General features: G+C 41.7%; 1 protein-coding gene across 4 annotated transcripts in view; it reads left to right on the forward strand.

Moving 5' to 3' along the window:
- Nucleotides 1-15248, forward strand: part of THSD7B (thrombospondin type 1 domain containing 7B) — a 540474-nt gene that overhangs the window by 328373 nt on the left and 196853 nt on the right. For all 4 annotated transcript variants that reach the window (XM_087730295.1, XM_087730298.1, XM_087730296.1 and 1 more), the window contains 2 exons: nucleotides 7121-7372; nucleotides 14840-15009. In XM_087730295.1, coding sequence (XP_087586421.1) covers nucleotides 7121-7372; nucleotides 14840-15009 — 422 coding nt within the window. The remainder of the gene's footprint in view (nucleotides 1-7120; nucleotides 7373-14839; nucleotides 15010-15248) is intronic.

Consider the following 15248-nt stretch of genomic DNA (forward strand, 5'->3'; position numbering starts at 1 on the left):
ATTTTGGTGGGCTTGGGTGCAAGCTGGTTTTTAAAGACTAAAAGACTGAATGCATTCACTTCTTACAGGTGCCGGATTACTGGCAGGACATTCATTTTGGCCTCTTCGCTAACAAGTTTGCGATCGATGGGAATGGCGGATGGGGTGTTGTTTCTCTTGTGAAATAGTTAGCAGTGGCGGGAAATGTGCCTTGTATTTGTTTTCAGTTTTTCACTGATGCTTAAGTTATGCTGTTGAACCCTGCAAAAAGGACCCTTTGGTTTTACGGTGAACCCTCAGGTAGGAGCTGAAGAATCCTTTGCATTATAAGGAAAATATTTTTTGCATTTAAATAATTGGTCCTATGAAGATCTGTGTGTCTGTACCAGCTTTAAAGGTGCAAGCAAAAATCCTAGCAATTTTAAAGGAAAAAGCTGTAAACAGGAATTACTTGGAGAGGAGCACAAGCACATGGGAGATTGGATGTGCCGTATCAGGGAAACAGAGCTGGGGAATGTTTTTGGTGAAATATTTTTTCAGTTTGGAGGTTCTACATTTGTCAAAATGGAAGGAAAAAGGAGAAAGGAGGAAGAAAGGGAGGGACAGACCTTTTTGAAAACAGTTGAAATGAAGACAGTTGAACAGCAGAACATCAGTAGGCCTTGAGACAGGTTGATTTCTGCTCAGAAACAATTTTGGTGTAGAAACTTTGTATTTGTGAAAATAAAAGGAATAACATCAAAATAGAATGATTTTATGGATCTGATTTGAAGCTTTTAAAGACTCTATTTTGAAAAGCTGGAATTTTTTTTTCTACTATTTCAGATAGAATCCAGATTTCATTCTATTTCAGAAAAAAGTTTGTTTTGTGTTAAATCTCATATCCAGTAACAAATGCAAACATTAACACCGCCATACATTAAAAAAAAACCAAAAAGCTCTGAAAAAGTTGCAAGAAGTGAATGTACTATAACTTCTGCTCTTTTTGGTTTTCTGTCTTGTCACAGCTGTAAAAATCTACTGAACAGTGAGACAAAGGCACTTGTGTTCCTTTTTTTTTCTTTAAAAAAAAGTTATTTAGGTTAGACACTAAATCGTAATTGTAAGTTGTAATTTATTGAAATGAGTGCCCACATTGAAATCCTCTATAAATTTAACCTAATTTTCTAACTTGATGTGTGTGCTCACTAGGCATACTGAGAAGTTAAAGTCAGGAGCAAACAGTTTTAGGAGCTTTTTATTATTATTATTTGGATTAGGAGCCTTCTTAGGTACATATTTCTTACACGTAGAATGAAGAGTTTAAGATGACAACAATGATATAATAGAGTTGGATTTGGGTTTCTGTTTACTTTGCCTTTGTAAGTGAAAATTCAGGTCAAACTCAGTCAAGGGATAACCCATCCATCAAGGCTGAGGTAGAGCAGCATTCAGCTCTTTTGTTTGCCTCTGTAATTTGAATTTCCATTATCCATTTCCTAGTGGATTGTGCTTAACCACTGTGCAGTTGTATGTTTTTAGGAAAAAAATTATTTGCAGTTTCTAGGTTTGACATTCTTGTGTTCTCTGGATGAATATAAAATTTTGCAGTCCGGAGGTGGAAACGCTGTGCTGTAATATGCTATTTGGTGGTTATGATTCTGATCTGGGAGAGGAGATGCGCGTTCACATTCCTCCCAGCAGATGTAGGAATCAAGCCTGGGTGCTCAGGCTTGAAAACAAATCCCTGAGCTATTGGATAAGAAGGAGATTTTATTTTCTAGTGTTCTTTTAAAAAATTTTGTCTCTCATTTCCTTTGCTTTTGTTGAAAGCACATGAAGCAAAGGAACAGTGACCGCTTTTTTCATTTCAATAATGTTTTAGAAATAGTGTCCAATAATAATTGGACTTTTTTTTTTGTGTTTTCAAATTGTGCTGGAAGCCAGCTGCTTCTGTAGCCCTAAGACTTCAATGTCCGCCTAGGTAGCGCAAATATAAGTTAGCATTTATTTTTATTTGAAACAAAGGATCTGGTGCCTTAAGTTTTGTGGACACCAAAGCTTAGACATCTTAGACACCAAAGCCCTGTGTGTGTTTGGGTTATAGGTCTCCCAGCTCCCTTTCCCTTTGGTCAGTTGTATGGCAGGCAAATATTCCCCGTCTTCCCTACCACCCTGGTGCAGAAGGGGCTGGTGTTTCTTCTGCCAAAGAAGCCTCTGCTGCACAGATTGAATATATGGCATTGCCAGTATCCAAAATAGCCCTGGCAGCCATTGAGAACCCTAAAATATATTATGAATCCTTGAAAGTATGCCTGTTAACATTGATTGCCAGTTTCCTGATGGTAAAAAGTATTTGGATGCTGTTGGAAACATGGCAAGACTGTGTCTGTTATTAGACCCTAATATTATTAGCCAAGTGCAAAGCATTTATTCCAGCAGCCTGTAAGGCTGGGTCATTGATTACAGCATAGGAGACGACGTTAGAAAAAGGGAAAAAATGAAGATGCGTTGTTGTCAGTGTAGTTTAGCTCACGTCATGATTTTCTTGCTCTGCAGTGCATGGATTTGGGCATGTGTTCCTTGGTGTTGTGGTTTATCCCCAGTCAGCAGCTAAGCACCACACAGCTGCTCGCTTACCCTCCGCCTGCCCTTACCCCCGGTGGGATGGGGGAGAGAATCAGGGGGAAAAAAAGTAAAACCCGTGGGTTGAGATAAAGACAGTTTAATAGGACAGCAGAGGAAGAAAAAATTATAATGATAAAAGAACATACAAAGCAAGTGATGCACAATGCAGTTGCTCACCACCCGCTGACCGATGCCCAGCCCGTCCCTGAGCAGCGATCGCTGCCCCCAGCCAACTCCCCCAGTTTCTATACTGGGCATGATGCCATACGGTACGGCATAGCCCTGTGGCCAGTCTGGGCCAGCTGTCCTGGCTGTGCCCCCTCCAGCTTCTCGTGCACCGGGCAGAGCATGGGAAGCTGAAAAGTCCTTGCCTGCTGTAAGCACTGCTTAGCAACAACTAAAACATCAGTGTGTTACCAACATTATTCTCATCCTAAATCCAAACCACAGCACTATACCAGCTACTAGGAAGAAAATTAACTCTATCCCAGCCAAAACCAGGACACCCGGTCAGGCTTGACACTTCTCAGGAGCCTTCCTGAGCTGCTGGGGAAGAGCCTGGCTGCTGAAGCGGTACCCTGTCCTCCTGGTGCTGCCTTCTGTACCAGCAGCATGGGCATGGTGATGGCTTCTTAATGCATCAGATTGTTTTGGAGATGATCCTTCCCTTATAAAAGATTCAACAGTAACCACCTGTCTCATCCTCTAACGTAAGGAAATGCATTCACCTGTCATTCTGAATGCATTGATACAGTTGGGAAAGGAAACCAGGGATAATCTCTGTGCTGTGCCCAACCTGATTCAATGATGCACTGCTCCTGGATGGTCTCGCTCCTTTTTGCTGCTGATAGACATGTTTCCACTCATTTCCTTGCAGTGGATGTGATGACTGTGTCTGTAAGGCATGTAGCACAGATGCACTGAGCTGTTGGAAAATTCACGATTTTTTGGTGAGTTACTTTTTGTCCAGAACAGAAAGGTGGTGTGGTTCAGCCTGGGGCTGCAGAATTACTGTACCTTGTGGGGGAGAGTCTGGCTGGAGGTGGAGGAGAAGAGCAGTGCTCCGCCGTTGGCAGCAGCCTGCAGTTGCACAGTCATGGGGGACATGGAGCTCCACAGTAGCAGTGGTACGCGGGGCAGCTTCTCCTCCTCCTCATCTTGCTTTTCTGCTTGTAGCTCCAGGACTATGCAAGTGTAAAATGAGTAGGTTTCCTTTGGTTTACTGTTTGTTTTTTTGTTTTTTTTTTTTGATATGTGGTTTATTCCCCTTCAGTGCACAAGAGAGTAAAAGGGCTCTCTGCCCCTTGAGTGAGTTAGGCTTCACGCTGCTGTTGTCTGCTAACTAACGGATCCATCTTGCACCGCAGGCAACGTAAGGTACGTTGTGAAACAATTCCTGTAGCTTTACGGTATCAATCCAAGCGTGTAACGTAGAAAAAAGCATCAATCACATAAGTACCCTACTACATCACAGTTACTAGACTGACTCCCAAGAGCAAGATCTAACCTGATAAATTAATACGTGGGAAGTTAGTTTAAAAACGAGGCTTATGTAGTATCTCCCGCCCCCAGGAGCTCCTTCCTCTCCCTGCAGTTTGGATACAGCCACAGCAGCGCAAATACACGGCTGGTTTGCAGCCTCAGATCAGCAAGTGTCTCGCACGTCTGGGTTTTATCTGTATTTGATTGTCCCAAATACATTGCAACATGAAAGACTATGTCTGAATTTCATGCAAAAGTGTGTTTTTACATTTATCTTTGTGTTGCTCAGTGTCACAATTAATTTGACTTTGAGGCTCTGAATGAGTAGGTACGAGGTAGATTTGCTTTCTGTTAGGCAGTTGCATGTAATTCTCCCTCAAAAACAGCTGCTCGAGCAGAAGGATGGAAATTGCCAGCTCCACATCTTGTTCACCTTAAGGTCAATGAAGTTATCTCTTTAGCGTTTTGTAGCAGGAGCGGTGGAGGGATTTTCAGGGAAAGAAGCAGCTATTCAGTCTTTGCATACTTCAAAGGCTTTTGCAAAGAGCAAGGGTAATTGCTGGGCAGAGATGTCTTTTACGTCCAGAGCATCGGCATAGGTTTGAATCCATTAGGAGAGGTATTGTAGGTATCGTCTCACTAAGAATTGGGGCTAGCAATATTAATTTTAAAGAAGACCCCAAAGCAGATTTTTAAAGGCTTCGTTTTGTTTGGTATTTCAGTAAAGATCAGGCCAGACTTAAATCTCCTTTGCAGTGGTGCAACCCCAAAAATGGATTTGGGTTTTCATACTGGTACCTGAATGCGAAGTTTTGATCACTTTAAAATGTGAGGTCAGTTACGCTCCGTGCTGTGTTCTTAGATAAACTCTAGTTTTCTAGTACAATCAGTTAGGACAGTGATTTGTATGTGCTACTATTTTATTTAATCAAAATCAGGAATTCTTGTTAATGTTGTGGCATGGCTGGCTCACCTGATAAGTGTTGAAAAAGTATTAAAAGGGAAATAAAGTTACCATTCATGTGACTGCACCTAACCTAATGTTCCAGAAAAGACTCAAAATCCCTGAGTGAGTAAGTACAGATACAATGATTATTACTTTTCAGTCCTTGGTTCAATAGTATTGACGCTATGTACCAGAGACAGCTTTGCAATCAGTTGCAGTTGACATGTAATAGAGGCATGAGAAATCTTTCTGAGTTCTAAGCAAAAATAATTTTATTTCGAGGGGGCTATGTCACAGGCTGTTCCTACTTTATGAAGTTGTTAAAATCAACCTCAGTAAATTCATCCTCACAGCACCTGTGAGATTAATGAGTTTTACTCTGGGTGAAGAAACTGAGACAAAAAGTTGTTTTTTTTTTTTTTTTTTTTTTTTTTTAGTTTGAAGTATAAATGTAAGTCACTAAATGCTGTATTTTGCTGGTAGTTGAGGGTCTAGTCAAACTTGATCAGGTATCAGTGGGAATATTCCTATTGACCTTTGTGAAAACCAGTCCAATTTCTACACTGTAGAAGCGAGTGAAAGTCCTTTATCTTTTCTGCTCCCACTATGAGACTGCCCTGCAATCCTGAAATGATTGCCCCAGCCTATTTTCTTTAGAGAAAGTTAAGTTAGTCAAACTGTGCTATAAGTAATAACAAGTGAGGTAATGGCTGGTTCCCTGGCAGCAGCTCTGGATTTCACACCTTTTAAGTGTACATGTATTTGCTCCTTACAGTTGGCAAAAGCCTGACTGTGAGCAACTGGAGGCTGGAGAAGACAAATTTAGAGAGAGTTCACACCGAGTTCATGTATCGTCTTAATTTCAGAGGCCGATTTGCATCATCCGTGTAACACTAGGCAGAAGTCAGAAAATCTTGGTTCCTTTTCTCCTGGTGACTCCTTTTTTCTGGGTTTCATCTTATTTTGCCCCATCCCATCCTTTGCGGTGCTTCAGTGATGTCTCTGCTCGTACGTACCACCATCCTCTTTCGGTATATCCTTTCCCGCTCTGTTATCTCGGCTATCTGAGGTTTATGAGAGACAAGAAGAGTTCTTCTCCCATTCTGGGAGATGAGTGGTGACCCTTAGGTGGGTCTCCGGCTGGGGTGAGGTAGAGCAGCAGCAGCCATGCCCCAGGGGTCCCTCCCAGCGCGCGCTGGGCAGGGGAGCCATCAGCAGCCTGAGACGAGGAGCGAGGAAGGATGGTGGCCTTACTCTGGAGGTTTGTCTTCTCCCAGAAGTATTTGCTGCATTTGCCATACTTTTCAATATTGTGAAAAGCTCTTGTAACTTTGGAACTCTGGGACTTTGTATCTGATACCAAACCTCAGCAGTTGGCAGCTCTTAAAATTTGGTTTTCCATTGTATTGGGCTTTGTGTGGTGTCCTGATGTGTTACAGAATGAATGAGAATCGTGTCCTAATGTCAGCAGGAGTAACTGCATCCCAAAATACAGCCACAGTTGCAGCATTCCTGGGTCTCTGGTGGTTTGTCAGGTTTAGAAGCCCTCTAACTTTGTTTGACAGCATTTGTTTGATAACAGCCTCACAGAACCAATACCTTTCTTATTAGTGTGTGACTAATTATTTTTTAAAAGAGCAGAATTACTCAGCAGGACATGCTGACACCTGGACAGATGGATGGACGGCAGACAGCTAGTCCTGTGCGCGGGGTGATGGGAATGGTTACCGTGGCAGTATTTCTCTTGGGCTTGGCTTTTATTTTCCATCCTGGATAAACTCTGAAATTCTAACTGCACAGGAGCAAATATAGTGCCTTTCACATCTGTTTTAACTTGAAATAGATGAGGTATTATATTATTTGCAAACTACTCAGCATGCAAGACTGCACCCAGAACTCCCTGGAAATGCGTTATGTGCACTATATTACAGCTCCTCTTACTTTCATTGTATTGGTGTTGATGCAGGTCTTCTGATTTACCCCAAATGACCAGAAGAAGAATGGATTTCTTCTTCGGGGTTTGGCTTGGGGAAAAAAAAAAAAAAAAAAAAAAAGAAATTTATTAAGCAAGACCTCATTAGTTGTTTTACTGTGTTCCTATTGCAGCCTGTGCGTACAAGATCCTGTCCCCTTGGCCTTCAGGTCCTGTGTCATCGCTAAAGACTGCGAAACGTCCAAGTGGTCCGCATGGAGCGCCTGCTCGCGGACCTGCAGCTGGGGAGATCTCGCCCCGGGCTTTCGGAGCCGGCGCCGCAGCGTGCAGAGCGTGGCTGTGGGCGCCGGGAAGCAATGCCCAGAGCTGGAAGAGAGGGAAGCGTGCAGCGCAGGAGGGAAAGAGCTGCTGCAGCCTTGCCCCAGGTATAGCGAGTGCTTTTAGCCCAGTTTTTGGCAGTGAAGTCGTCCCTGTTTGGTGACTGCCTTGTGCAAAGCAAATCTTCCTTGCTCAGTGTTTGTGTGTGGAGAGGGTCGCATGTCATGCTTTCTCTCTGTGTCTAAAAGATCATTGATTTGGTCATTGTTAACTATGATTAGTGGTATTATTTATTGTTAGTAATATTCTTGTAATTGTTGCTATTATCGTTATTGCTATTACAATAATTACACTTATATATAGAAATAAATTTAAATTACACCCACTACAGTTTATATTTTCATATTTTAAAAATTGAGAACAGATACTCTTCGTCTCTGAAGGGGCTTTAATACTGATTGCTGTTTTAGAAAATTTCCTCAGCTGCACAGATACTGGGCAGGTCTCCATGGCTGTGCTTTTATTGGCTTTGAAATTGTAATTTTTACATAAGATTTAACGATTCCCCTTCATCTCCCCATAAAAAAATCCCAGTCCTCCTTGAGGAAAATGGGAACTGATCAGAGGTAACAGCTTGGACTTCACTCAGCTTCCCTCTGGGTACTTCTTGAAATGGGAAACTTTTCAGTCCCTGAGTGCTTGCTTGGTTTATGGCAATCTTTGTTCTGGGAGAAGGTGAGGATCTCGCCTTTCTAGTCTGCAAATCCATGCCATTACGCTTGGCCAGGCTAGCATAGGGGGTTGCTAGTTTGCTTTGCAAAGGAAAGAAGATACTGCTTAATTTTTCATGTGACATGTTCTGAGATTGACTGTAAGATGCTTCAAGATTGATAAAATTTTATATGCATGCAGACAAATCTCCCTGTCTGTGAATGAGTATGTTTAATAGGAGGTCTATTCAGTGATCAAGTCATGAGTTTCTGGGGCTTTGCCAGATACTGCCAAAACCTTTGATAAAGCCTTTGCAAGATACATTCCTTAGGAAGGCGTAACCTGTAAAAGTGTCTCTATATCATTGGGTTCATTCAAAATCAAATGCTGATCATTTTTATGCACCCTGCTAGCAGAAGAGAGGAAGTATAAAAAAAATATTCTGTTGCTTGATTACATCCTACGAGAAGCTCTTACAGAGTGATTTTTGCTCCTGCCCAAACGCACATCAATTTCAAAGACAATAGATTAACACATTGTCTGGCTGATTTTGTATAGGAGCGTGGGTGCAGGTGACACCTGATTGGGGTAGACTGGCTGGTAGTTCATCAGGGAGTGAACAGACACGTGTCTGTCCCTAGTTGCTCAGTTCTACTTCTTGACATTGCACCATATCAAAGTGCAAACGATTGTAGCTTGCTTGGTGTAGAGCCAGGAGAGCTCGGAAGGTGAGAACCTGCATAACACTGATAATTTTCTCATGGTGCTACTCTTGATATAGAAGGAAACCTGTTGTTCTTTTGGTATATTGATGCTATGCCCTGGTTTTCATGAGCCTATGAACTTGTAAACCTTCCCCATCCTGCTATACCTGCACTCCTTCAGTCCTTCAGGCAACATCTCTGGTGAAGTATTTGTGTGAGCTAGGATAAACTGCCTAATGAGGTAGCCCAGAGAAATAACATTAGACTTACAGGTTAATAAGACACTTTTAAGACTCAGCTAGACAGGGTGCTGGGCCATCTCGTATGGACTGTGCTCTTGCCTAGAAAGGTTGGACCAGATGATCCCTGAGGTCCCTTCCAACCTGGTATTCTATGATAATAGAGCCACTTAACTAAAAATATTGCAAAAAAAAAAATATCTCTGGTATTTAGTTAATTGTTATTTCTAGGGATGTAATATCTCAAAATGCAGGGTGTAGGCTATGACCTTCTCACACTATGCAGTGTTGAGGAGAATTTTACAGTAGCGCCTGGTTAGTAGGCTTGGATTTGGCCATTCAGTACTGCAGAAATGAGCAGGAGTGAAAAGCTGTAACGTTGCAGTATGTGCTGTGGGGGCCAGAATTTCGTATTAATGAACAGAAGTCCAACTTTTAAAAATATATTATTTAAGTGTCAGCAGCTGGTAAAGGATGTTATTGGTCCATGTTCTAATTTACAGCATGGTGATTTGGTGATGGTGTTTGGGAATTGATAACAAAGATACTGGAAGTACTTCAGACTGGAAAGCAGTAGCTTTCAGCCGTAGAGGGAGGTAGTGTTAATCTCTATGAAATAAGAAGACTTTGATGCTCCTGTTCTCTTTATTCGAGCATATTCTCTTTGCAGTGTAATACCTACAAAGATTATGGTTTTTTTCCCCCTTAAATATATGCTACCTCATCTGTGGCTTTGCTGAGGCTTACCAAGCAGTTATCTTTTCTTTCTTCCCCTTACAAGAAGATGATAAATTTAAGAAGATTCAGTATCAGCAATAAAAGGCTCTCTCCTTCATTTGTCAGGTCTCAATACAAACTGTCCGTTCTTTCTTTCTGGCTTGTGTTTGCCTAATCAGGTTAGTTTTAAACTCTCTTAAGATGAGAGTCCTGTTTACTTTCCCAGTTCCTGGAAGTCTGCTCTTTGCTATTTTTTGGTTGATTTTAAGACAAGTAGCCTTTCCTTTAGCTTTGTTCTTTGGGCAAGAATTTTCCAAAGCATGTTCCAGGCACAGCAGAGAAAACAATTGAGGACATAAACCAGAAAGAGAGCAAGTCTCTGAGCAGCAGAAGGAATGGGATTCTCTAGAGGCTGTTTTTTAATGCAGGGACAGGGAGCACCCCATGACTGAATGAAGGTACATATTGCGGACTATGTCCACCAACATAGGAAAGCAGCAGCTCAAGAGGCAGCATATGTAGAATTGTACTCAGCAGGGGCAGATGGGTGAAGTTATATTCCAGCCTCCTAAAAGGAACCAGAGGGGGAAAAAATACCTTCAGCTTCAAACTGCTCTCTTAAGTATTACCTCTATGCCATGGCAAGGCTACAAGTTAAAGGTCCCATCGCAGGTACATGGCAATTAGTGTAAATTTGCTGTTAAATGGGAAGGCCTTTTAATTTTATGGCTGAAGTTTACAATAACTTCTTTAATCAATAGTTTAAATGCAAGAAAATAAAACACTTTAACTGCATGTAGGACTCCAGAGCTTTGTGCTTTGTTTTATTTTTGGTTATTTGTTCTGAAGGGATTAGATTAAGCACTTAAAAAACTTAAATATATAGGAGGTGATTCTACTTTCTTTTATTGTGATATAAATTTGGGGTAGTTCAATTAAAGTGAATGGGTATATACAGGTATAAAACTTGTGTAAGCGCTAAGAGCATAAGTCCTATAGACTAAAGAGACCAAAAGGTTACTATAAATTGGAAGGATATTGAGTACTTGTTTGTTGCATAGCTGTCACTGAGTCCTCAGTTTTAAAACAATTTATTACATCATTTTTATTGTTGATGTGTAGCTTTCATGTTCACTGGGAATAGATAGATTTTCCAGAATTGTGATTATGTCTTTAAATCTCTCATTTTGGTTGTGGTTGCTATGTTACAGGACAGGGATTTAGAAAAAAAGCCTCTTTCCTTTGTTGGAAATTCAAAGCTTTTCAGAAGTTAAACGATGGAAAATGGGGAAGTTTTAAGACATGATTTTTTCAAAAGGCTTGAGGTTACTGCTGGGACACGGGTGTGATGGTATCACTTTGTAAATGAGGCCCATTCTGTGTCCCAATTAAAGATAAGGCATTAGTGTGAAGTAGGAAAGACTTGAAAGGAAATGCAGTGAACTGTGCTGGTAGGCTGCTAGAGTTACGCTTTGGGAGTGGTAGCAACACTACTCTTCAGCCCTTCGACCTTCACTGGTCTTGGGCATGCAACGATGGCCTTGAATCAGCTGGCCAGCTTTGTTGCCTCCCCTTGGATCGGGAACCATCCATGGTGAAGCTTTGCTTCTCCAGCTCCGTGTTGGATGCTTCTCCTGCGGCTGCGGTCGGGCGTCGCAGTGCGAGAGCAGGCTTTGCCTTGATAGTAACAGAAACCCGTGGGACCTGCTCTTCTGCTTCCTCAACTGACTTAGCAAGGAAATTCAGAGCACTGCTTATGATGTGGAAAGCTGTTCAGCTTTACCAGCTAGGTTCCCTCCTAGATACCCCAAGCACTTTATTGTTCCTAAACTAGCAGTTTTTGTTTGCCCATTTTCTTAAGCAGACTGATACAACTGTCTGTGGATTCTGGAGGTCCCCATGTGGGACATTATCTAGCTAGCCCTCTGACCATTGGCAATGGAGCCTGTCAGTCTTTGGAAGTAGGTAGACCTCCTGTAACTCAAACAGCATTGTCAAAAAGTGGAACCAGCCTGTTGGGAAGCCAAAGGGAAAGGCTGAGATTCTTTTAGCTATAGTAAGAGGTCTGTACATAAACATGGGTCACAGCTAGGGCTGTAACTATACTGAGTTTGCATCAATCTAACTTAGATGTTGGTAGGAGTTAAAATGAGATGTTAAATCTATTGACATTTGAAATTGCCATCACCGCCAGGTTTTGGCACAGGGATCACAAGAGTACACTGGAGCTGACCAACTTCTTTGATGATCCAAATGTATAATGTCCCTTCCACTTCCTGAGGTATCACACTCTTCACCCTCTGGGGACGGAGAGCAAGGTGGCTGGATGGTGTGGACCCCTTAGCTGAACGCTGGTACGGCGCATCTCTGCTACGGTCTGCTCTAACAACGGAATGTCCAAAGTGACACTGGTGGCTTTGGTCATCTTCGTTCAGTTGGAGAAATTACAGTCGTGTGGTAAAACCACTGTGGATATTGCTAGTAATTTGCAAGTACTGGCTTGAGGTTGCCAAGGCACAAAAAACCCTCAAGTGTTTGCCAGCCAGTAGTCTCTGTTCTTTACTAATAGGTATTAACAAGCTTCTGGTTAAATTTAAGCAGAGATTATGCAGTCAGTTTTTCTTTGTTAAGTAATTTTAATTCTTGTTGTCTTTAGTGTAGTCCATAGATGGGCAAACTAATACCAAGTATCGGCCACACTGCTTAAAACCCTGCAAAGAGTCTGGCACAAAGCTGTCCGAGGTCACTGTGTCCGTCTGGAAAGGTCTTGCATTAGGTTTCCCACTCAGTGGGATAGCAATCCCTGGGATAGGTTTCTGGTGTAGTGGTCTTGTTAATGGCTGTGAAAACGTGTACCTTTTAAACAACTAATGCTCAGGGTCAGGATTTGTTACCAGAAAACTCTGGACAGCTGAGGGTATGTCCAGCTGGAAGAAAGCAAGGTGGGTTGATGGGGCTGGGGCTTTAACCTGCTCACAGCAGAGCAGGCACTGGCTGGAGGACCTGGTAGCTGTTCATTGAAGACTGCTCTGCAGTGTAGCACACTATCCAGTTACTCTGTAAAAATATCTAAAGGGATTTTTTTTTTTTTTTTTTTTTTTTTTTAAGATTCAGGGACTGATGAAGTTTTAATTATCTCTGAGCTCAGATTTAGTTATTTTGCATAATTTTAATCACTGGTGGCCTAATTTTTATAGATGTTAACTCCCACAGCTCACACTGAATAGGAGAAGCAGGTGCTCACACCTCTGGAAATGAGTCGCTAGGATCCGGGTTCACAGCTGACTGCCTAAGCCAGATATCAGTAATCAGTTTTTCTTTAGTCAGTTATTGTTTTAAGAAATACTTCCCTAAACCAACTATTTCCATGGCTGCAGGAAGATGTGCGTGTTCTGTATTTAAGCTTCTAGTTCTGAAAGTGTAGACCTGAAGAGCACAATGTCCTGAACTAGTGTGGAAGAGGAATCCTCTTCACCTGGTGTTTGATGGAGAGCACTTTTCATTGCCTTCATTATAAGAGGAAGGTTGCATTTAACACTGCAGACCCAAGAAATGTGATTAGGAATTCCTAGAAGGAACTAGTAGGAGAAAAAATTCATGGCTGTCCTTTATATGTTGTGGGAGTTCAAATATTTCATGCTTGTCATGTGAAAAGTGTATTCTTTATTGTTTTCTACGTTGGTAATAAACCCTGTGAGTGTATCCAGATTTGCACATGATACTGTATATTATTTAAGAGAGCATGACAGCTCGTCTGAAAAGTACCTGTAAATTAAAAGTAATTGGCAGTATTCACAAACGTTTTCTGTGAGTATGTTACAAAATTCATAAGTGCTTTGTGGCTAGCAATCATTCTTATGCCCATATTCGCAACATAAGAAGTTAAGAGAACATTGATCCGTGCTCAGGCAAGCTAATGTATTTATTTTTCATATAATTTTGCGATGCATGTTTCCCTGCTGTAGCTGTAGTCAGGAACAGATACTTGCTGTGGAGAATACACAGAATTACAATGTGGAAGGCTTTTTCTGCAGAGGCGCCCCATTGCGCTTGAGCTTACAGTGGTCAGTCAGCAGGTAATGTACATATGTAGTTTTAACAACCGTGGATCTGCTGTAAGAGGAGAGAGCATTTATCTTGAGGATAAAAGAAGGAAATTATTTTACATAGTTTACATTACAGAAAACCAACAAAGATTGTGTGGAAGGAGTAAACTATGAAAATTAGAGGAGCAAAGGAAAAAGCAGCAGAAGTGTGAACAGCTTGGTTATAAAAACAATATTGCCTAAGATTTGTGTTTGGGAAGCTGAAGAAAGACTTCGGGCTCTTATTTACTCCACGATACTGTGACCTGTGAATCAAAATGAATTATGCCTGTGAAAACTGTTGTATTAGAAATATGCTCTGCATTTTCAGACATGATGGGGAAATAATTTTTGCTTTCCGCTGATACACAATACTGTTTTCCCTATAGTTTTAAGAAGTTCTTCCTGGCATTTAAGCTGGTACATACCAATGACGATTGTCTGTACAGCATTCCCATACCTGTGCCCAAGAATGTTATCCTTCCCTGAAAACCATTAGTGCTCTGTAGGTGTGAAGTGAATATAGAACGAAAATATTTTTATCTAGAGCTTGCTGTGTATCAGAACTTCTGGAAACCAATATGAGAGAACTGAGTTACTTTAGCCAATCCCTTGAAAAAATTGGTAGTGCCCTAGGTGTTTATAAAGCTGTCACCTGTAGAAAAGCTGCCCAGGGCTTGGAGCTCTGTTGACGTATGTAGGGTTTTAGCTATTAAGAGCATTTCAGACTGAGGTGTTCAGCTCTTGGCAGAGAGAGGTGGTTTAGTGGTTTGAGCCACATGTTTGAAAACTAGTTTTTGCACTTAATCGAACCTCTTAATCTTCGTTCCTTCTTTGCACCCTGCTCAAAGGGTTTGTCAGGATGATTTAGTGTTTCAGTACGCTTTGGAGATTAGTACTATGTGAAAAATTTTACACAAGGACTCCAGACAAATAACAAATACTTAACCTTTGTAAATTTAACATTCGAAATGTTTCAGAACGTTCCCTGTTTTGAACTGGGAAGTGCTGCTATAAAGATTAAACCAATTGTATTTTCTCATCTAATGTAAAGTACCATTCCCTCACCCATAGTCTTTTCAAAAACTTGTTTTACCTGGTGTCTTTTATTTCCAAAGGTTTGCCTGGAGGACTTCTGAATGGAAAGCTTGCCAAGTATCTCTCCTCCTTGGCCAGCAGGACCCTCGCCATCACAACCACGTAGGCCTTTGTGGAGGTGGCATACAAACCCGGGAGGTCTACTGCGTCCAAATCGCCGTAGAACTTGGGATGCACCAGCTGAAGGAAGGTGAGTGCGTAGGGTCGTTCTGAATTGTCTGGCCCAAGGGATCTGAGTAAGAGAAACTGGTGAGGGAAAAAAAAAAAGATAACATGCAGTCATTAGTAGACTTTGGCTAGCTGATGCCCTCATTGTATCTGTGCTTACATAGGGAGGTGTTACTCAGCACTGGAGGGAGCAGGAGGGCATGGTCCTCAGAGTCCTGAGGAACTGCCAGGAGCTGTGACCTTCCGGGTGAACTGATGCCA

This window comes from Nipponia nippon, unplaced genomic scaffold (genome assembly GCF_047370975.1).
Source record: "Nipponia nippon isolate SJK-2023a ecotype South Korea unplaced genomic scaffold, ASM4737097v1 scaffold_5, whole genome shotgun sequence".
NCBI lineage: Eukaryota > Metazoa > Chordata > Aves > Pelecaniformes > Threskiornithidae > Nipponia > Nipponia nippon.